At 41.4% G+C, this 22,115-nt stretch overlaps 1 protein-coding gene across 2 annotated transcripts in view; it reads right to left on the bottom strand.

Annotated features, from left to right (window-relative positions):
* The window catches only part of LYPD6 (LY6/PLAUR domain containing 6), a 66,080-nt gene that overhangs the window by 5,783 nt on the left and 38,182 nt on the right, over positions 1-22,115 (bottom strand). For both annotated transcript variants that reach the window (XM_045032327.1, XM_045032326.1), the window contains exons 3-5: positions 15,138-15,326; positions 10,419-10,517; positions 1,195-1,325 (exon numbers count right to left, since the gene is read on the bottom strand). In XM_045032327.1, the coding sequence (XP_044888262.1) occupies positions 1,195-1,325; positions 10,419-10,517; positions 15,138-15,255 (348 nt within the window). In that variant the 5' untranslated portion in view covers positions 15,256-15,326. The remainder of the gene's footprint in view (positions 1-1,194; positions 1,326-10,418; positions 10,518-15,137; positions 15,327-22,115) is intronic.

Raw genomic sequence — 22,115 nt, 5'->3', positions numbered from 1 at the left:
AGGTGGGAGGCCAGAAACAGGTCAAGAGGAACATGGCCTCCACACAGATGACACAGGCCCCTGCGAATAGTGGGGGAGCCACTGGTTTGCCCCTGCTTCTTTTGTCCCTCACCATCAAGTGATAATATGTAGGAGAACTTCACAGAGCTTCATGTGGCCCAGGAAGGAGGGAATGCTATGGTCCTAAATTGCTAGAATACCACAGGGAACAGAGCCTGGTTGGTTACTCATAGGAATATCCTACTGAAACCTACTTTTGAAATATGTCTGGAGTTTGAAATCTTGACTTATTTTTCAATAAAACAGCTTTTTAAAATAACCCATTCCTGATAAAATTAGAAGATCCGGCACAGGTATGGAATGTCTACTCTGAGTATTTTATCCAGCGTAGGATAAATAAGTCACCTCATGTCTATTGACTGGCGGGTGCCCTTACTTACTATGCCCTACATTGGTGGGGCTACAAAAACACTTCACAGGACAATGTCCCCACTCATTAAAAAGAACTGGGCTGAGAAAAGCAGGAAGTATAATAGTATAAGCAAAATTGTTTTCAAATTCATTAGAATGGTTCTCTTTCCTGCAGTACCAGTGGATCTTTAATATACCATCAAAAATGTCTAGCCATGTCCCTGTCTTTTGTCTTTTAGACCCATTATTTTAATTCCTCAAAGAGGGTGGGATGATGTTACTCTTTCCTGTGTTTATGTTTTTGCACCTTTCAATCTGTGTATATACATACTGGCCCAAATCCATCCTCAGTTATTACCAATTTTTATTCAGGCAAAGTTTCCTTTGCCTGAGAAAAGGGAGTTTTGTGACTGGGAAAAACTTGAGTAAGGACTTCAGGATTTGCTCCTGTATTTGTAAGGCCAATGTTTACAGATTTTACCTAGATCTGCAGAGTTCATGCAAATTATATACTCCCATTATTTAACATGGACCAAATTCACTTAAATCACTAACATCAGTGGGAGCAGGAGTTAGCCCATAATCCTCTTTACCTCATGCTTAAAAGGATCGCTTCCTTTTTTTCTATGAAACAAAGCAACATGAATGTAGCAAAGGACTGATCAAAAATAGGGACATTACAATTTTGGTAATATTATTTCACGTGTTGTATGTGTCAGACTTCTGGCTAAGAGCAGAAGATTTCTGCAGTTTGTACCAAAGCAAATAGTTTTTGCTCCTAACCTTGTGGCCTTCGTGTTTTGAATCTATGCATCCAGTAGACAAACAGTCCTCCAGTGGCACACAGCGCTTAGTGACAGATATACTTTCTCCACTGGCTTCCAATGTGTGTTGAGTGTAACAGTATCTTGTCCCTAGAAAGAGAAAGAAAAGCATTTTTAGTTCTGGACAAATTCTATTTGCAATTCATACTTCACAGAGCTGCTGTGCTCACATTCTGGAAATACGGATGCAATCACTAAGTAAAGAAAGTCATGGCAAAGACAAAAAATGGAAGAAATATACCAAATTCCTATCCTAGAGCAAACCCTAAATACGTACACACTAGTGCTGTAAGCTCTTGTAGAGCGCCTCAGATCTCAAACATCTCTGAAACTTTTAAAGTTTTGATCCATATCACTGAATCACAGAAGATTAGGGTTGGAAGAGACCTCAGGAGGTCATCTAGTCATATCTAGATATGGATCCAAATATCATGGGTGAACTAAAGAGACCTCCAAACTCTGAACATCCCAATATGGATCCAGGTCTAAAAATCAATAGCTCAGGACCATCCCTAGTTTATAGCACGGCTAGCTTAAAAAAAAAGTCTTAAATTCACACCAATTGCAGGAATTCGCCATAAACGTTTTGTCCCTAAAGCTGACCTTTCATGCCCCTTAACATCAATTTATGTGGGTTTAAAGATTCTCTTCCACTAACTTCATGTACATGCTTTCCTTCCTCATGATTGAGATCACTGCAAATGTGAGTCATCCTTCCCATAGTCCATAGTCTAGACAGAGGACTGAATAGGTGGTCAGGAATACCAGGCTTCTAATCCTGGCTCTACCACTGGCTAGCTGTGTATTCTTGGGCAAGTCACTTAGCATCTCTATACTTCAATTTCTGCACCTATAAAATGGTGATTAATGCACTTCCCTACCTTGCAGGTCACTTATGAGGATTAACTAGCTCTATGTTTCCCAAGCTGTAATGAAGCCAATGACACCCTCCACTATTCCCACCAGGAATGCTCTGAAAATGTAAACCATTGTGTGAGTGATAAAAAAAAATCTAAATCATAATTGTCTTCATCTACAAAGGGAACAGAAAGACACCAGACTCTGATTTCCTATTTCTGTAAGATGATATAAACATAAGAAACATTTTTATGTCCTGCTTGGTAGGTAGTGATGAACATCCTGCCTGCTTTCATGGGGAAAAAATGTGTAATTAAATTAAAGTGAATGTTCTTGTGCAGCTGTTATCTTTAACTGGAAGAGAGTCTCACAAACTCTTCACTTTTTAGGCATTCATCAAGTACAAAGAGAAGGATTATTGAACTAATGTGTTATTAGTTAACATGGGCAATAAAAATACCAGATGTTTGTCGTAAGTTTAGCCAGCTCTGAACTTCAGTGGTGATATCATGACAAACAGACTTGAGCATTTCAAATCTCTGAGGATGATCTAACAGACTGCCTTTGCTTAAATCTACAGTCACTACAAACGCAAGACTTTTAATATATATTCTAGGTCAGAGCCTAATTTTATCAGATGCTGAGTGCTCTCTACTCCCACTGAAGGTGATGGGACTTGAAAGCACTCAGGCCCAGATCCTCAAAGATATTTAGGCACCTAAATCTTTTTTAAATCAATGGGAATTAGGTGCCATTTAATACCTTTAAGGATCTGGGACTCAGCACCTCACAGTATTGGGCCTCTAGAGTAAAATCCATTCCCAGTAAAGCAACAGAACAAGGCCTATGCATGTACCACTTAAGTCTCAAATAAACCTTATCTGTGGTATAGAGCCTGTGCAGCCCATTTACAATTCCATGTTTCTAGAAGACACCACAATATAATGCACCTAATGGCTCTCTTTAAGGGGGGTTTTGTTATGATTCACAGACTTACTTTGGGCTGAAAGTTCGATAAGGGACAGTATTTGATATCTTTTGTTGGAAAATATTCTAAGCAATAACCAGTGAGAAACGTGCATTTTTGGGTCATGTGAGACCTATCCTTCCTCTCTTTCATAAATACTTCTTAGGTCATGAGCATCTCCTGCAAGGCGAGGATCACCCTGAAATCCTGTTGAAGTCCGTTGGAATTCAGGGGCGCTGCAGCCTGCAGAATTGACTCCTTAGTGAGCAACAAACTATGTTTAAGTGTCAGTGAGGGCTAGATCCTCTGAGGTATATAGGCATCTAACATCTATTAAAATCCATGGCAGTTAGGTACCTACATACCTTTGAGGATCTGGACCAGAGTGCCTGGGTGACACTGAGAACACTTGGCACTTCACAAGACATGCTCAGTACCATGCAAGATTGAGCTCTTACAGAGGATCATTGCAATGCTTGCATTTACCAGCTTCCATCTGCATGCATCAATGAAGATGCTCTTATCATCCCAAATAAAAGCCTTTTTTCCCTGGATTCAGAATACACACATATAAAAACACTCTCAAGGGACTGAAGTAAAATATTGTTCTTTCTGCATTCTAGCCTTTTGTTATACATTGCCTGTTTTCCCAGTGCAGGGTAAGTGCAGTGATCACAGCTGATAAGATGGAGGCATATCTTGGGTTTATATAGAGGACAAGAGGCAGCCCAGAGCAAAGATGAGTGTAAAAGTGAAATAGATAAATCTACATTACAGTTAATACCTTGGGGAGGTGAGAGCTTTGGTATGCTGAAGTGGATAGGGTCACAGGTAAGCAAATGGGCTGATGGGCTTGCCCGCTACATAAAGTTAAACCACAGAATTGAAGAATACATAATGGAGTCAATGTCATTTATCTCTGCATCATCTCTTGAGCACTAAGGTGTCCAAGGCCATGCAGGAACTGTGACACAGTCAAGAACAGAACACAGTTCTCCTGTTTCCCAGATACTTGCCTTAATTATAAGATCATCTCATATCAGGTTAAATTTAACCCAAATTTTAAGGAATAAAAAAATTATATATGATTTATCATTTGAAAATGTCTCTTTAAATACAGCTTCAGTTATTAAAGGTAGAGCTCGTAGTGCTACTTATAGTTAAGGTTGCCCAACACTTTCCATTATAAGGCCCCGTTTTCAGTTACGTATAATTTTGGCTACTTAAACAGTTCAAGCTAAAATTTCCCAGGCAGAATGTCTGCCTCAGAAAGATTTTTTTTTTGAAGTTTCAACAAAAATGGTTCAGCCCTTTCAGATAATTAAGATTAGAGAAAAATCTGTTGTTTTGTCCATGTTAAGAGAAATTCTTTCAACCATTCTGTCAACAAGCTCTGGCACCTCCATGCTGTGCCATTTGCCATCACCATGAAAATTCACCTAAATTTGATCAAGTTATAGCCTCTGGAAAATCTCAGTTTGCTCATGCTCAGTAGACACTTGTTAGAATTTGGTAGCACGTTCTCCAAAGACTCCATCGAGCATGCTCAAGCCCCTCACAGCTCCTATGAGCAACTGGACTGCACATGTCTATCCCCACAGAGTGGCTGAGTATCCTGGAGCCTCAAGTGCTGAGCAAGCATTTCCTTCCAATTGCTCCTCCCAGCTGCTGAGAGCTGCTGTGGTGTTGGACACGGAAGCTGGCTTGGGAGAGAGGGACAGGACCTAAGTGGGGATGGGTTAGGAGAAGAGGGGGTAGAGGCTGAAATGTGGTGGGGGAGTGGGACAAGAGCCAGAGTGCATGGGAGTTGAACTAGCATAGAAGTGAAGGGGGCAGAAAGTGGGGCACTGGAGGGGTGGTGTTGGATGGGAGCAGAAGAGGAGCAGGAGCTCGGGCTTGGGTCTGTTAGATAGTAGCAGAAGGGAAGGGAAGCAGGAGCCTTAGGAGGTTGGATAGGAGCAGAGAGGACTTGACTTTCAATTCTACCATGCTTTTAACATAGGCTCTTTAGATGTAAAATGTATACAGGATCTGACAGTCATAACTTTGATGCTGGTTCAGATGGCACCTATCCACCTAACAGTTTGCCTCAGTTGTCAGACTCTGCTCAGTAGCCATTCAGGAACTGAATATCAGGAACACTCCAAGTGCAGGGTCATAACAGAACTGGATAATAACACACTGTGCTTGAGATGGGCCTACCCAGAAGAGAGGGCAGGTTAATGTACAATGGCAAGGTGTGAGCCTGCACTCTTCGGCATTCTAGCAAATGCCGTCAGTCACTCATGTTCACTCCAGGGGTTCATTCATGTTTTAATAATACACTGCATTAAATTTTAGTTATGCAGAAGTGTGCTTTCCATGGTAACTCTTGCATTTACGCTCCTGTAAAAGTGACTTAATTTTTTAAGTATCAGAGGGGTAGCTGTGTTAGTCTGTATCCACAAAAACAACAAGGAGTCTGGTGGCACTAACAGATTTATTTGGGCATCTGAAGAAGTGGCATTTTTACCCACAAAAGCTTATGCCCAAATAAATCTGTTAGTCTTTAAGGTGCCATCGGACTCCTCATTGTTTTAATTTTTTTAAATATCTATTTAACTAAAACAAATTTTCTGTTATTTAAAAAAAATGCAATACCGAGAATGTTCTTATCTTTCAATATCACTTAACACAAGCAGTCCAGAAAAGGTTCAGATAACTGCAGAGCAGGAGGTGATACAACTTTACTCCTCTAGCCCTGCCCCCGCTCCCCCTGAGATAAAATCACCAACCTACGGAATGAGTAAATAACGTCAGGTCTTCACAATTATCCTGGGGGTCAATTTTCAGTTATAAGGTAAATTTTGAGGCCCATTTACTAGAACTGTGACATGAAATTATTTTTTCTTCTTTCAGTTTGTTTAAAAAAACCTGATAAATTAGTTTATTTTGAAAAGTATTTGCTTGGAAAGTTGAAGATAAAAAACAAACAAACACAGACAGTGATTTTGCATCCAGAAGGAACAAATACAGATCACATCTGACTTTCCTTACAATATGAACTGATAAAGTTTTCAGCCTGATTCTGACTCATGTAAGCCAATAGCACTGATTCATTCAGTTTCACCAGTGTAATTTGATTGACTCCAGTGGAATTATTCCTGAATTACAATAGTGTGAGAAGAGAATCAGGACCAACAGATTTACACCAGTTTAAAATCAGTATTAAGTGATAGCAGAATTAATGCTTCTTTCAAAAAAACAAAGAAACAAAACAAGACAAGCTACACTTGTTTTTTATTTGTCAGCTGTGAATTGTTCTGCTTTGTTCCATCTCTTAGACTTTCCTTTCCATCTGTTCCAAAATCCATGGTCATAGATAAAAAGTGCCAGTGCAAGTTATACTTGTCATTTCTGCAAGCAACAGCTCATGAATACTACTCTTTCTTTCTTCCAAAGAAAGAGCAACTCCGGCCCTGGCCTTTTAAAATTCTACTTGGTCTGCAGAAAAGGAGAGCTGTTTCTTACAAGAATGCATGGAAATCACCTGCAGGACAGGAACATTTTAAAGAGCCAGAGCTGTAAGATTCACAGGATTCTTTGCAGCTGTAAGACGGAGTGTGTTGCATGCACTGCTGCCCAACACCAAAGTAACACCGTGCTGTCTAGGTTATTATTTTCCATTCATTCTAAAGAATGCCACTATAGGGAGGTGGCACACAAGGACTTTGTCTCAGCCTCTGAAGATAAATAAAGTAGGGCATACAGTGAATCTGAGCTTGGTTCAGGCTAAAGTCCAGCTACAAAGTACACTGTTCCCAATGTACCTTGATAGTTTTAGGACTAAATGCTCCATGCTATGTGAGCAAAATGCTATCTGATAACTCCATTCTAAGGAGATTTGGGGTTCTTTGTTCTAAAGATAAAAAGATGGATTCGAATTTCCACATGGTCGATTCTGGGCTCCAAAAGCCCATATTTTGTAAATATGTCGTGATCCTGCTGTGGTGAGATGTAAGAGAAACCAAGCATTTTTACAAGCAGATAAAACAAACAAGCTTTAATACAAGATAGAGTGGCAATAGTAGTTCACAGACATACCATCAAAAGCTGGTCTGCATAAGCCTGATTAATGAAATAAAGAGAGTCACTGGAAACATGATTTCCAAAAAGAAAGCAATTGGCATTGCCTAGCTATTGGCTTCCCTTTAATGTCTAAATCAGTGAGTCTTTGAAGCTGGGAAACAGTTGTATTAAAAGCAAGCCTTGCAGTCACTCTTTTGTGTCTTAGAGACTAGTCTGCAGACTGTTTTTAGTCACTATCATCATTGTCAATTATTTAAAATAATGTGTATTCTCGCCAAACAGAGTGGGAACTGCTACTGTTGCCATGATTTGACACAAACTGTTCTGATCTTTCATTGTTATTGAAGTTACATTATTTTAAACTCTCAAGAAAACAAATTAAATTCAAAAGGATTTCCTGCAGCACTTTAGTTTAGTCTAGAGACGCAGGATGGCTGGTCTTTGCTATTGGGACTATTGTCTTTTGGTTTCCGAGATGCATGAAAAGCACTGATTACGGAAGGCATTTGCAATGGGACAATCACCAAATCTAGGTACACAGTTCAGAGAGATGCTGGATGAGAAAGCTAAAGGACATTATGAAATATATATTAAGTTCCTATTGAAAAGAACTGGCTAGATGAAGGCTGCTTTCTAAAAACGTCAGCTGCTTACAGCTTGAGTTCTGTAGATTCAGTTGCAAAGGGTCAGTCAGCAATATTTCTCGACCATTGTAAACTTCTCTTTGCTGCTCCTTTATTTTGAACAAGTTCATGACTAACTCTGACAGGGCCAAATTTGGATCCCCCTATGAATGGTTCAAGAAAATGGACTTAGTTAAGGGGACTTGTACAGCTTTTAGAGGAAGGCGTACACCAGTGTATGTATCCAGCAGCAAAGTGGAGGATACTCACACACCTGTCCTGCAGTGGCTGGACTATGATAGGGGAAGCCCAAGGGTATAAACTATCTATGGGAAGGATATGCTTGGCCAGTGGATCTGTGTAGTGTTGATCAACTGGCCATGCCTGTCCGCCTCTCAATAGCACTGGGGAGAGAGACACCATGAATAAGGCTCCATGTTTGTCACAGAGGTCACAGATTCTATGACTTTCCGTGACTTCTGCAGAGGCCTGTGCAGCTGGCCCGGGAGCCACCTGAGCAGCTCGGGTGCTCAAGCAGTCTTGGGCCCGCCCCCGCCCCCAGCAGCAGGAGATTAATTTTACTAAAAATACCTGTGACTAAAACGTAGCCTTAACCATGATGCACTGCTTATAGTGCACAGGTAGTACACAGTCCCCTTGTATCTCTTCACAGCCCACTCTCTGCTCCCCATTCTAGGCAGGCTAACTATGGGACTGCATGGCCCCACCAAGGCTCGAAGGATTTCTCCCAACACACAGAAACACAAGACAAAATGAGGAAGAGCAACAATGAGAGACAAATGGAGCATGAAGGCGACATTATATAAAGGATGTCAGTGTGGGCAAGAAATGAAAGATGAAAGCAGGAAGTAATTAATTGAGAGAATTAGGAGAGACATTCAGAGCATGGAAGAGAAAATGAATGAAGAGAAGGTAAAAAGCAGAGAAGGGCACCCATAGAATTTGAATCTCTGTCAGGATTTGAAACACTTCAAAATTTCTGAGGGATTCAGATCTGGGATTCTGCGCTGTGCTCAATGCTAGGCCAACAGGAACAATTAGAAATGAGGCAAGATTTAAAAAAAATAAATAGTTTTCCAAAAGGCGGAATATACCTTTGATTCAAAGATTCTCACAACTATCTCTAACTAGGAAATCATTTCTACTACCTGACCAAAACTGGTCTCCAGATCTCAGCTGCTTTAGTTTGATTCAAATTTATGTTAGTTGATTTTTCTATGGGAGTTTTGCCATTATGAGGAGAATTATGCTCACTGTTCTCTCATTATATACAAGCTGGTGGATGATAACGCTCCCGTCTCCCAACAACTCAAGACTGGTTCTTTTTCCTTGTATGAAACCAAACTTTTCCTCCCAGTGTTTTTGTGGGTTTTTTAGTGCTGCTCCCTGGTGTCCTAAAGGAATGCAGCAGAATATAGAAGCTTCATTTGCAAATTAATAAATATTTTCCATGCTCTCCAAACAGGATTCTGTTAAATTTCATGCCATTCCAGAGAGTCTTCTGGTCCAAGGCCAGGTTCTGTGCCACTTCCCCTGGCACCCAGGCCCACCCACTACTTCAGGTTCCAGCCATGGTCTGCATAATCTCTAATCTTGCTGCTCTTTCCCTGGGTGCTTACTATCCCACCTCCCACAGGCTTTTGTCTCCACCTTTCTAACTGGACCCTTCCCTCAGGTCGAGGATCCCAGGGCTTCCCTCACTCCCTAGGGCTTTGTCAACACTGGCCCTTTTGTTGGCAAAACTATTGTTGGTCCAGGGGGGTTGACACAAACATCCCCCTCACCGACATAAGTTTCACTGACAGCGCTATGTTGGTGGGAGATGCTCTCCCACCACTTGTTGGGGGTGGTTTAATTATGCCAGCAGGAGAAAACGCTCCTGTCAGCATAGAGCAGCTACACGGCTGTGCTGCTGTACAGTCCGTAGTGTAGACATAGCCTTGGTTTCCTCCTCCCCTCCCCCCAAGCCCAGAGTGTGACTGACAGCTTCCACACTGCAGCCCCTTTCTGCTAGGAACTTCTCTCCCAGCTGGGCTTTATCAGCCATTACTCATTTCCAGCTATGCCAGACTCTCCACCAGGTGTGGCCTATAAGGTTAATTAGCCCCATCTGCACCAACATAACCCCTTCAGGGCTGGTGTGGGGTGAACATCTCACCACAGTCCCATTTCTAAAAGTGACGTACATACTTGGGAGCCGAAGTCCCACTGAAACGTAATTTCTGTTTCAGCTCTGATAGAATGTGGGGTAGATTAAAGCTCTAAACGTAACTACTGCAAAGGGAAGTGTGAGGGTTGGATCGATCATTTGTATCATCCACCAATCTTACTCACAGTAATTGAGGCTTATGGGTGTGAATAACCATCACCTGAATTCAAATACTCTTGAAGAATAATGAAAATCATAGGATCTTTGAAATGTAGGGCTGGAAGGGACCTCGAGAGGTCAGCTAGTCCATCACCCTGTGCTGAGGCAGGATTAAGGATACCTAGATCATCCCTGACAGGTGTTTGTCCAACCTGTTCTTAAAAGCCTCCAGTAATGGCGGGTATTGGATACCTGTGCATGTTATCACTTAAATGGGAATATTGAGGCATTTCCTTAACATAGATTTAATCTAAACAGATAGCATGGAGCTAATTTACCTTTTGGACAATAGATATCTGGAGCCCATCGGTTGCATTCATAATTGTCTGCTGCCTTTTCACAGGTGAAACATTTAAATCCACCAGGATATGGTGTGGCTGAAAAATGTAAACAAAATTCATTTAAACTGATGATCATTTAGCCAGTCTGTACCATGCTTTTTAAAGGCACCATGGTAATACTCTTTTTTTAAAATGTATTTGCTGCTTGATATGTGCACCTGAACCCCATCATAAATTGTCCTGGATTTTAAAATTCTCTAACCCAGGAAGAGCATTTATATATAAGTACAAGGGCCCAGTAAAACAGTCATTACTCAGGAAAACTGCCCATAGCTGACCTCAAGGGGAGTTTCATCTGAATAAGAGGTATGGGATTGAGTCCCATAACCGCACTTGCTCATTCTCTGTAGCACATATTATTTCACAGCAATATTCAATACTGTTACTCCATCACCGTTGTTAATGAAATGTCAGCTGGACTAAATACTTCTGAGATCTGCCTCACAGAGGAAATACACTCACACTTTTGAATGCTGATTGATCTCCCAAATGAAAAAAAATACCAATTTGCTGAACCTCCAGCTATCAATAATCTGCTTGAGTACAAGTTCTTTAGCCAAATGTGAAACAGTTTTAAAGTGCTCTCTTGGCAAGATTTCTGCAATACATCCTAAATTAATCCAAGTAAATGGATTTTTCCAGATGTTGCCATCTCTCAGTACAATGCCCAGAAACTAACAAGAGAACAATAGGTGAAATTTACAGTTGGCACAAAGCCAAGGCATTGTAGGGGACAATAAAATGTGGATAGTCGAAATTAATTTCACTCCATCTCATTTCAAGCAACCAAACGCAAGATTCAGTACAACACCTCTACAGCCACTGTTCCAGTCCAAAGACTAGTGCAGTAACCATTGCACATCCTATATAGAAGTGTTTGGGGCCCCTGAATCAACAACCTGTGGCCAGTCCCTGGATCTCAAATGTCCTTTGAATACCAGCCTATATGGAGCTGGTATGCATCTCTGAATGGTTGGTCTGTCCCAAAGCCCAAAGAGCTTGTATGGTTTAAGAAAGCCTTCCACTGGGCCCTTTGCAACATGGGTGAACTTCACCAGTTATGCCAACCTTGCAAAATTCTACTTGCCTGCTCCAGAGGGCAAGTAGCAATTTTTAGTGGGTGAATAAAACATTATTCACTTCTTCCTTAACTCCATAATCACTGGAAGAGCAGCTGAATAGAGTTTGTGCATGGACTGAAAAATGTTCATGATAGTTCTGTAAGGCTGAGCGATGTATATGTTTAAAGTAGAGTGTTTAAGAAGCAGGTTTAAGACAATCGGTATCTCACTGATTTGCAAAGGTCTAGGTAAGTGCTGTGTTAAACTTCGTTTTTGTTGGACACAAAGTATTACATTGCACCTGACCAGATGTAATCTTCTGAAATTAAAAGATAAGCCAATTTGTATTAGCAGAGACTGTCACAAAATATAGATTTTCTCCTCTATAGACAAAATACAAATCTGCCTATCAAATTATTATTAATTCAATTTTGGCAAACAACCCAACTGAGAGCACAAAAGTCCTCCAAACTCTTCTTTATGGCTGTCTTCAGGCCAGCATCCCAAAACATATTCATCTCATAACAAGTGTCCAGGGATTGGAGGTTTTATTTTAAATAGTAAAAAGGAAATGGCTCCTCTGGATATTCAAAAGGCTGGAAGGGGTCTCTGGAAGTAGCTTCTTGACAACAGAGACATGTGTGGCGAGATGCATGTGTGTGAACATTGCTTCTTGTAGTAGACCATTAACTAATACCATATCTGATAAAACAGAACAAAAAGGTGAACAAAAAGGACAGACTGTGGAAGTTCCTGAGATGCATGGTCTTTTCTTTATCTTCAAAGCGCTACTGGAGAAAATAAAGTTTCAAACAGTTGTTGCCACAGCTGTGAGTGAATCTCATTTGGCTCTTGATCACAGAAGTTAATAAGCTCAGTAGACTGTGTTTCGGGACATAAGGCCTCAGTCCCTCAGGAAAGGGCGATTCTAAAGAAAAAAAAAACCTCACAATGCCCCGTAACTGCCTGTAACATTATCCATCCATTAACTCCCTTGGTCAGCAATGGTTCACTTTGTACCAGCTTTCTTTGGAAGACTACTGCGGAGATTTAGTCTTTGTTCAGCATACACTAAAAAAAAAAAAGGCTACATTTCTCCAACAAAGATGTTCGTTTTAGGGGTGTGCAAACACATTTTGCCTAATTTCAAACCCACTAGAACATGTGGGTTCAAAAGTTTGACTCTCAAAGTTGAACACCATCAGATTCCATTTAGCAGAGAGGGGGTGGGGGGAAGGTGCAGAGAGGGAGAAAGTCGGGTGAGTGAAAAAGGAACACAGAGCAGGCAGAATGAAAACAAATACAATGAGACTGGTCAGAAGCTAATGAAAAAAATACATGCAGCATCTTATATTGGTATCTAAACGAAATGACTTAAGGACTTGGTTGTGCAGGCTTTGCTCATGTCAGTTAGCACTTAAATGAATAATCACAAAGATTAAATAATTGCTCACCACAATAAGTAAGATCTGCACAACTGAGTTTTAAATTGGGCACCTCTAATGCCAGTCTAGCCCCCTTCTGCCCCAAACAGCTGGTTGAATTTTTTTTAAATTTGTCAATAATAGTTTTTGTTCAAAATTCAACTTTTGATTAAAAGAAACCTGAAAATGTTTGGGATTTTCAGTCACCTCTAGCTCCTAATACATAGGCTTCCCTTTAGCTAGACAGATATTGGAACAGACCTTTAGCTGGTGTAAATTGGCATAGCTCCACTGACTTCACTGAGTCTATGCCTACTGACACCACTTGAGGATCTGGCTTATTATTCTGAATGACTCATCCTTGGGGGAAATGGATTTAAATTATGTGGGCAGAAGGACTGCAGTCTCAGACTAGTGCCAGAACCCATGAAAGAAGTTCACAAAATCTCAAGCTCTATGAGCTTCACCCCATTTAATCAATCAAAAAAAAAAACAGAGGCTCAGAAAATTAACAACTTAGTGGCTGAGGAGACTGCAGAGATAACAGCCTTTCAGCTCTAGCTGAATGCTTTCAGTGGGGCTTGGTCAATGGTAACAGAGTCATTGCCATCTGACAGCTGTTCCCTGGCCTCTGTGAAATAAATTAGTGATTTTAAACCATTTCCTGGTGGACAGGTGTCCATGCCACCAAAAATAAATAAAATCCATCACAGCTGGCACTAGTGTTGGCAGAGAGCTCTTAGTAGAGAACTCAAAGACTGAAGGCCTAATCCAAAGCCACTGACTCTTTCCATTGACTTAACAGGTTTTAGCCCAGGCCTTGATGAAGGACAGAGCCTTCACAAGGTTGAGGTCTATAGGCACGGCCACATTAACAGGCATCTACTGCTGCTGCCTGGGTTGTACCTGTTCTGTGATCAACAATCGACTTCAATCTCCAGGGCTGTCAATGTGGCACCTTTCCTGAGCGCTGTAAGTTGTGTTTTTATTTCCGCGAGTCTATCACAAAGGACAAAAGTTGCCTATAAAATTGAATTACACTTAGCTCAGCTGTCTGCTGTTTACACACATTAGTAAAAAGAAATAATTGTCCTAACAATCTGTAGAATTGAAACATCGGTGCAATGCTAGAGTGGGGAATGAGATACTCCGTAAGCTTTGAGGACCGCTTCATATTATAAGAAAGCTTCCTCATTAATCCCCTTTGCCAAATCCTGGGTACTTATGGCCCAGACCTGGCAGCCTGTTGAGCACTGCTGAAATAAATGTAGAGAACCAAGAACTAGCACCTGGCACTCGCATTTATTCCACATCTAGGTAGGGAGGCTTCCGCACAGTACTCATTATAATACAGAGAGATGTTCAGCAATGTAAGCAAATCTCCACTGCCATACTGAATGGAGACATGGTGAGCAGGGGATAAAATGGGTGTGTCAGGGCCAGCGAGAGTGGAACCACAACATGAGCAGTGAATGCCAATGATGTGTTAGCAGCTGTTTTCACTACCAAGAGTAGTGAGTTATTTGAGTGTGCTAAAGAGCTGCACTTAGCGAAACAGAGCAGAGACAGCCAGGATGATCAGATGCTGCTAGAAAAATGTGTCCTACATTTATTGGAGAACAGTATCCCAAGGCCAACTGCTCAGTGCCTCATGACATGTACTAGCCAAAGTGTATTTGCCATCCCATTAGTCTGTAATGCCAATCCTGGTAGCTTACTTCACTTTATTAGACTGTCAGTAAAAAAATACCAGGTTCATCCATCCTGCCAGTTGTTCAGCGCTGCTATGGCAGAGCTTTCATCTGAACCCCAGATGGATCAAGCCCTAAAAATACATTGAGCTGGGTGACCTAGAAGATCCCTGAAGATACCTGTCTGGTCAGCTTTATTATATCATTTCAATAGCACAGGTAGTTTGGCTTTTAATTGTTTCTTGTCATGTAAACTGACCAAGAAATATTCTTCTGACACAAAGTATATTGTGTGTCCACACATATAAACCATACTTCCTTTCTATCTGAATAACTAACTTTCTGTAGTGCAGAGGCTCACTTTAGAAAAAGCTACATACTCCTTAAACTACCCAATGTTTCTGCTGTCTGAATTCAGGGCTTTTTCTCTACGCCTTGGCCCAGTGACATCCTATTTTAAGCATGTGAAATGAATCTTACTTGAAGGATGAAGGTAGATAATATCTTTCACTGTAAAGTCTCTAGGTTGAACTGCTTTCAGACAGTCAGCGATCAGGCTAAGTAGCAGAACCCAGGCCAGGGTGGGCCAGGATTCCATTGCAGAGTGGGGCCTCACTCATACGGGTTTCTTGGGAGCCAGTCCTCTTTATAACTGGAAGAAAAATGCACCTATAATACAAAGAAGAAAAAGAAAGAAAAGTGAGACTATTACAGCTACTGTCTCAATAGCCCATCCAAGGGCCAATCCTCATCTAAGCACACGGCCCAAGTAACCAAGCTTGGCACTAGGGAGTTGTGCAGGGGTCAGGAAAGAATTCTACTTACACCCTAAGGCTAGAGCTGCAGTAGCCCTCCTCCTCCCCTGCAGTTGTGGATCTACCACCTCTGCCCCCTCCTTCCATCCATCCCAGGCCTCTAAGCCCTTCTCCCAGCTGAGGCACAGGGACCTCCTCAGAGCTGTGCTCTGCTAGATGCAGCTGTGGAGTTGAGTCCTGACTGCAGTGGACTGCACAAAGTTTTTGCACTTCACAAAGTTTTAAGCCAGGATCTGTGAATTTCAACTGCATTGATTCTAGTGGGGTCAGCAGGCTCCAAAGCAGAGATGGGAGAGAGTTTTGCCCCTGAGTGAGCAGCAGGACAGCTGTCAAAGTCTCTGTAACACAACAACAAGGTGAGTTTAGATTGCTTAGTAAAATTCCATGTGACCTTTATTTTTTAAGCAGGCATACTATCATCCCATTAGAAGCAGTCCCCTGAAAAATCCCAGTGTGATTTTTATCACATCTGAGTTATAATGAGATCTAACTAGTTCTATCTTAGAGACAACTGGAAAAGCGCCAGACTCAGACAATAAGAAATCCAGTGAGGAAATTCAATACAAGATTCTTGTAAGCAGTGTGTGGTCTAAGGCACATTGGAGCAGCTTCTCTTCATACACCTGTTCTTGGGAACCAGAAGGGCTTTAGGGCTCAGAGCAAAGAGACTGACATTAAGTTGCTGTAGCCACCAGTAATATACCATCATGTACAACACAGCTCTTCCCCAAATCCTACCCTCTCTCTAAAAACACAGGCACAAGTCATTGCTTCTTCTCTCCCTGTGGAGTCCTGTTAAGAACTAAGCCTCTCAGTGATTCAGAGAATTTTGCAAGACAAAATACACCATTTCTGAGGTATGCTCCCCTCAAGCGAGGGATGTTTGAGGCCTCAGAGAGGTGCAGAAGGACTGGCCTGGAAATCTCAGAGATATACTGGCACTGTAGGAAATGCAGGGCTTAAACCCCTGGATCTTACGGCATCTGCTAGGAGAGCAGGATGCTCCACATTGCCCTCTAGATCTCTCTGGCAGTACAGCTATGTTAAAGTCTATGATACCATTAGATCCCTCACCCAGGCCTGCACTTTCCTCAGCCATGCCCCTAGAGTGGGGAGAAGTTATGGAGGAACTGTCGATCTAAATATGCTCAGGGGAACATGCTATGTAGACTGGCTGCTCCCCAGCTGCATCCCTTCCCCCCCCCCTCCTACATGCCTCACCACAGATCCCAGTTGAGCGGTGCCAATGTGGAAGTATTCTGTGAGCTTCTAAGGGGGAGCAGATGGTGCGGTCACCACTCAGTACCCTTCTTTAGTTCTCATCTGGGCAGACCTTTTCTCTTTTGCTCCCCTCCACAGTGCAGAAGGAAGGGGAGTATGGAGACCAAAGGAGTCACTACATAACAGTTTAACACAAACTACAGCAATGCTAATCAGAGAGGCTGAGGGCAGCATTCAAAATAGAATCTGGATTGAGTTTGGGCTAAGGTTCAGGCTTTGGGTTTGAAGCCAAATGCGAGACAGGGTTTAGATTTACTGTCACAAAGCAAGTCAGTGGTAAAGGCAATTCTAGAGCTCAGAGTCTCTGGCTTGTGGTCACTCAATTATAGCATCCTGGCATAACACAGAGGGAATTTAGGTGGACAGAACGTTAACCAACTGTGGGGTTTTTGTTTTAGGACATCAGATTTTATCACTACCACCCTAGTGAAAAGAGCCATGGATCGTCTATTCACATGCATCCACAAGTGTCAGGATTTTGGTTTTAGGTCTAAGTTATACATACCATGTTTATAGTGAATTGTCATGGCATTCTACTAAACACAATCCAAATACCTTTCCTTTCATTTGAATGACAAAACAGTTTTAGTTGAATAGTGTCTTTGAACATTATGCCACATGATAAGCAGTATCTCTGATAGAACACTGGACAAACAAGGCCTGGTTTTCGTCATACCCCAGTTTTACTCCAGATTTATGCTAGGGTGAGTGAGAGGCTCACCAGGTTTATTTTCATGTAAAAAATTCTGCATAAAATGGACAGTGGAAGAGATTTGTCTCATCTTTTAACTCGATTGAATTTTCCATTGCCCTATCTCCCCTGGCTACCTTTTATGGAGGAAACAGGATGGGTGAAGCTGTTTGTTTATTCAGACTGCTGTGCACTTCACAGCATAATGAAATAATTTAGTATTTTGAGCTAATGGCATATTATCAGTAAATGCAGTGCATGTGTTAAGAGCTAGGTGATAAGGATCAATGGCTGGTCTAAACTAAGGTCCCTAAAGACTCATTTCAGTACTGAGATTCCTTCTCCACTGCCTCATTTTTCCTATAGTGCACATATCATAGAGAATGCATGGAGCAGACTGAAGCAATATTAGATTCAAGTTTTTTCCAATATTCTTCTCTGGGGCATTCTGAGGCCTTACTTCCATTCTACAGTAATAAGTATATCTGTATTGCACTTTACATTTTAAAAGCACACAATACAGCATAGGTCCCCTTTCTGGGGGTCCCTAAAGGAAGGAAAATAATTTCTGTAGCCCCATGAGCACTTGTTTCTGCTATTTAGAAGGTTGTCCAAATGCAGTAGTACTCTGGCATATTTAAATCCATGCTTCAAATGGAAACATTTTGCTGTGAGTTGTCTCCTTGCTCAGTACCCTACACGCCAGGAAAATTCAAGATCTGTATCTATACAGTGTTTATTACCATTCATTATAAACCTAATGCTAGTGAAGAGGGAAAACTTGTACTTTAACATTCAAAGGGACAAAGGAACCTCTGTTTTAGTTTCACTTGGCTTGATATGTTTCCCTTAAATAAAGACTCAAAATAAAATGTGAAGGAGGAAGAGGAGAATCTCTTAAATAAAGTCAAGAGCGTACGGGTAGTTTCACAATTCTCTGCAATCTGATTGGCTTGAAGAGGAAGGGTGGGAATCTGGGTTGTACAATAACTGTGTGGTAATTTCTCTTAGTGAAGGAAAGAGAATCTTCCTCAAAAAGCAAAGCAGAGGAGGGGAAATATTAAGAAGATAAGACTGGTTGGGTGAGGAGGGGGCAGAAACTGAGGCAGCCATGTTTGCTGTGGGCGTAATACAGATGGACCAGTCTAAGGCCTAGAATGGCAAATCAGAGTTTAGAGTGAGAGGGCCAAGAGCAGCACATTGCAATATAACCACTTTTAACTGATCAATAACCATATTCTGTGCTAACAAGTCCTCAGCCATCAGTCCCAGAGTTTATGAGCAACCCAGATACTGTAATAAACTAATTTACAGGAAGCACCTCCAATTTACCATTTAAATAAACTGTTCAGATGCTTCACACAGACTGTTTTCTCTAAAAGGAGAATGAAAAATGGATCCAATTCCTATATGAAAACCCTTTAAAATATGTATTTCTCAAAAAGGTCCACTTATACACCTCATACTGTATACAGATATTTCCCCCAAGCAATTTACACATTTCGATAAAGATTATTATTTCATATTAATCAAACATCCTTGTTTGCAGTTAGGATGTTCCAGAGGTGACTGTGTAAGCTAACTTTCATTTCTAACTCTGTTTCTCTCAAACTCACTGTGATAGTCACCAGGGGTGTGCACAGGATCGGCATTTAGATGAATATCAGAGGGTCTGACGTTCTGATTTGCTCAGATTTGGAAACAGCCTTTTTATTAAAATGGCATGAAATCCATAACAACAGTGAGGAAAGCAGATAACAGGCCTATGTGGTGCATTACGCTTTGTTGCTGTAACCCTGAGAAGAAGGAAATGCCAATTTCCATTTATTTTAGTCCATTTATGTGTATAATCCAGAAAAAAAAGTCACAATTCGAAGCAGAAAGGAAATAAAATGAGCCCCCTCCCAATTATATGAAAGAGAAGAGAAACAGTTACACGTGGTGTGGTCTGAAATAGCACAGCTCCTAGCCCTGCAAACTAAAGCCCTGATTCAGTAAGGTACTTAAGTACATGCATAACTTTGGGACTATTCACCTGCTTAAAGTTACTCACATGCTTACGTACCAAGCTGAATCAGGGCGTAACTGACTACCTGATGGCTTTGGTGTATTGGTCTGAGACAAAAGAAATCAAAGAAAAGAGAACTTGTAATTGCATAAAAACACAAGCTGAGTGAGAAAAGACAAATAACCTGACCATGCAAGGTATGGCAGGGGAGAGGAAAGGAAACAGAGAAAGTATCCTAAGGCAGAGCTGTGCTAGTGTACTCCCCAACACACTCCAAAGCCAACACCCAGTCAGGCAAGCCATACAAATACCAAGTACAAACAAAATGATACTGGAAACTCAGTTGCAACCTTAACTACGGAGTGATTGCCATCAATCCAGAATAGCTATATCACATAGGGGGAATATCTGTGTTTGGTTTGTTTGTTTTTTTACAAGTGCACTTACGTACACACCCCAGTACAGCAGCTAGCCATTTATTTAGGCTCCTTGAACTCACTCCACCATCCCCTACACATCTCCAATTATTTTTTTTCATCTGCAGACTGGTCTATACACATATTCCTAGAGAAATGGATCATTTGCTTCATTTTTTAAAGATGTATTTCAGTTTTAAGAAATATAGAAACACCTGCACAAATACAAGAAAAGAGACTTTTACAAATATGAAGCCACATTTGTTTTAAGGAATTATTGTGATACAATGAAATATAGTTGAGTCACATGTATCAGCAGCAACTGGTTTTACAGAACAAAAACCAAAACTTAGAAAAAGGAAAGGGCTATACATGATCCAAAACCCAGTTTACATACAACATTTAGTACCCGCTATACAACAAAAGGCATGCATAAGCAATGCTTTCTTTGCAGTTAAACCAATGTAAAAGAACAGAAGTATGGGAGATGTCCCTGGTATGTAAAAAGAAAAAAAATATGATGTAGAGAAGGAATTTTTAACCAGCCTAAAACAGGCATGTGAGGTGCTTGCTGGTCTTTTTCAGCATAATCCAAAAAAGGATCTGCAGTTTTTTGGTACTAATCAAAGTCTCCAGGTTTAACATGCCAATCTTCCCCATAAGAGGCGTGTTCCAGATTTTCTAGAACCAACTGCTTATTTTAGACCAATACTTAAACCTCCAGTTAACTACTAGTAACACAGTGATGGACAGTATCATAAACTCAGTGACTGTCAAGACTGTGATAAATTTCAAATGAATGTGCAGGGTACACCAGTTCTGGAAACCAAGCCAGTTGTGTTATTTGTAATTCATTATTTTTATCTGTGAACATTCCTTTTAATCTAAAGATGAGAAGCAAGAATGGATGTGTTGAAATGAAAAATGTAAATATCAGCTGTCTCAATTTCTTGTATTTGAGAGGGATTTTGTTACAATAGAGGAGTTAAAAGAAAACTCTATATTCCATAGTAGTCAAATGCAAGAATTGCCAAACAGAACGGGGAGGGGGGAAGAAGCACAATATGACCAATACTTTGGATCAGGATGTTCTCTGAAGTAGTAAATGCCTGTAAATCAAAATATTGGGTGCTTTGTTTAATTACACCTATTTACAATGGGTAGATTAATAACACTCTTGCTACTCTCAGTTGATTTAATAAAATAATTGAAGTATAATGCATAGTAATTCAGTACCTACTGTAACACACATGCATAGATAAACATGCTCTTCCTATTTACAGGGGGAGAGGGTTACAGATGCGGGCTCTGGGGTGGAGCCAGGGATGAGGCGTTTGGGGTGCAGGAGGGGGCTCAGGGATGGGTTGGGGGTATGGGAGGGGGTGAGGGCTCCATCTGGAGGTGCGGCCAGAAATGAGGGTTCAAGATGTGAGAGGGAGTTCAGGGCTTCAGCAGTAGATTGGGGTACAGGAGGGGGCATGGGGTGCAGGCTCCTGGTGGCGCTGACCTCAGGCAGCTCCCAGGAAGCGGCATCATGTTCCCCTAGCTCCTAGGCGGCCAGGGGGCTCTGTGTGCTACCCCCATCTGCAGGCAGCACCCCCGCAGCTCCCATTGGCCGCAGTTCCCAGCCAATGGGAACTGCGGAGCCGGCGCTTGTGGCAGGGGGTGCACGGAGTCCCCATGGCCACCCCCTGAGCCAGAGGGACGTGCCAGCTGCTTCTGGGAGCTGAGTAGAGCCAGATAGGGAGCCTGCCAGCCCTGCACCAACTGGACTTTTAATGGCCCGGTCAGCAGTGCTGACCAGAGCCACCAGGGTCCCTTTTCAACTGGGTGTTCCGGTCAAAACTGGCAATCCTAGTTACAGGGAAAGGATTTGTAAACCTGTTAACTATTCCTAGACAGAGCATTTTAAAAACTATCTTTCATATACAGTTACAATAAATGCACATATATGTTAGATATGGTTGAATAGCAGAAAAATTTATTTGCTGAAAATATTTTTCAACAAATTTCATAAGTATCATGCTGAATTGTATCTAATCAGCTACAGAGTTGGTGAAATACTGCAAAAGTGTTTTGAATAAATTATTCAACACAAGCCAGTGGAATTCATCAAATATATTCAACAAACACTATTCAACCTGCTCTCTGTTCTACCCGCTATCGTTTATGTATAATATAGATATAGATATGGATATGTAGAAAATGTATGAACCATACTGCATATTACGCATTCTTAATAGCAGT

Source organism: Mauremys mutica, chromosome 10, assembly GCF_020497125.1.
Source record: "Mauremys mutica isolate MM-2020 ecotype Southern chromosome 10, ASM2049712v1, whole genome shotgun sequence".
Classification (NCBI taxonomy): Eukaryota; Metazoa; Chordata; order Testudines; family Geoemydidae; genus Mauremys; species Mauremys mutica.
The sequence above is the reverse complement of the archived record's forward strand: the minus strand, read 5'-3'. Positions and strand labels throughout refer to the sequence as shown.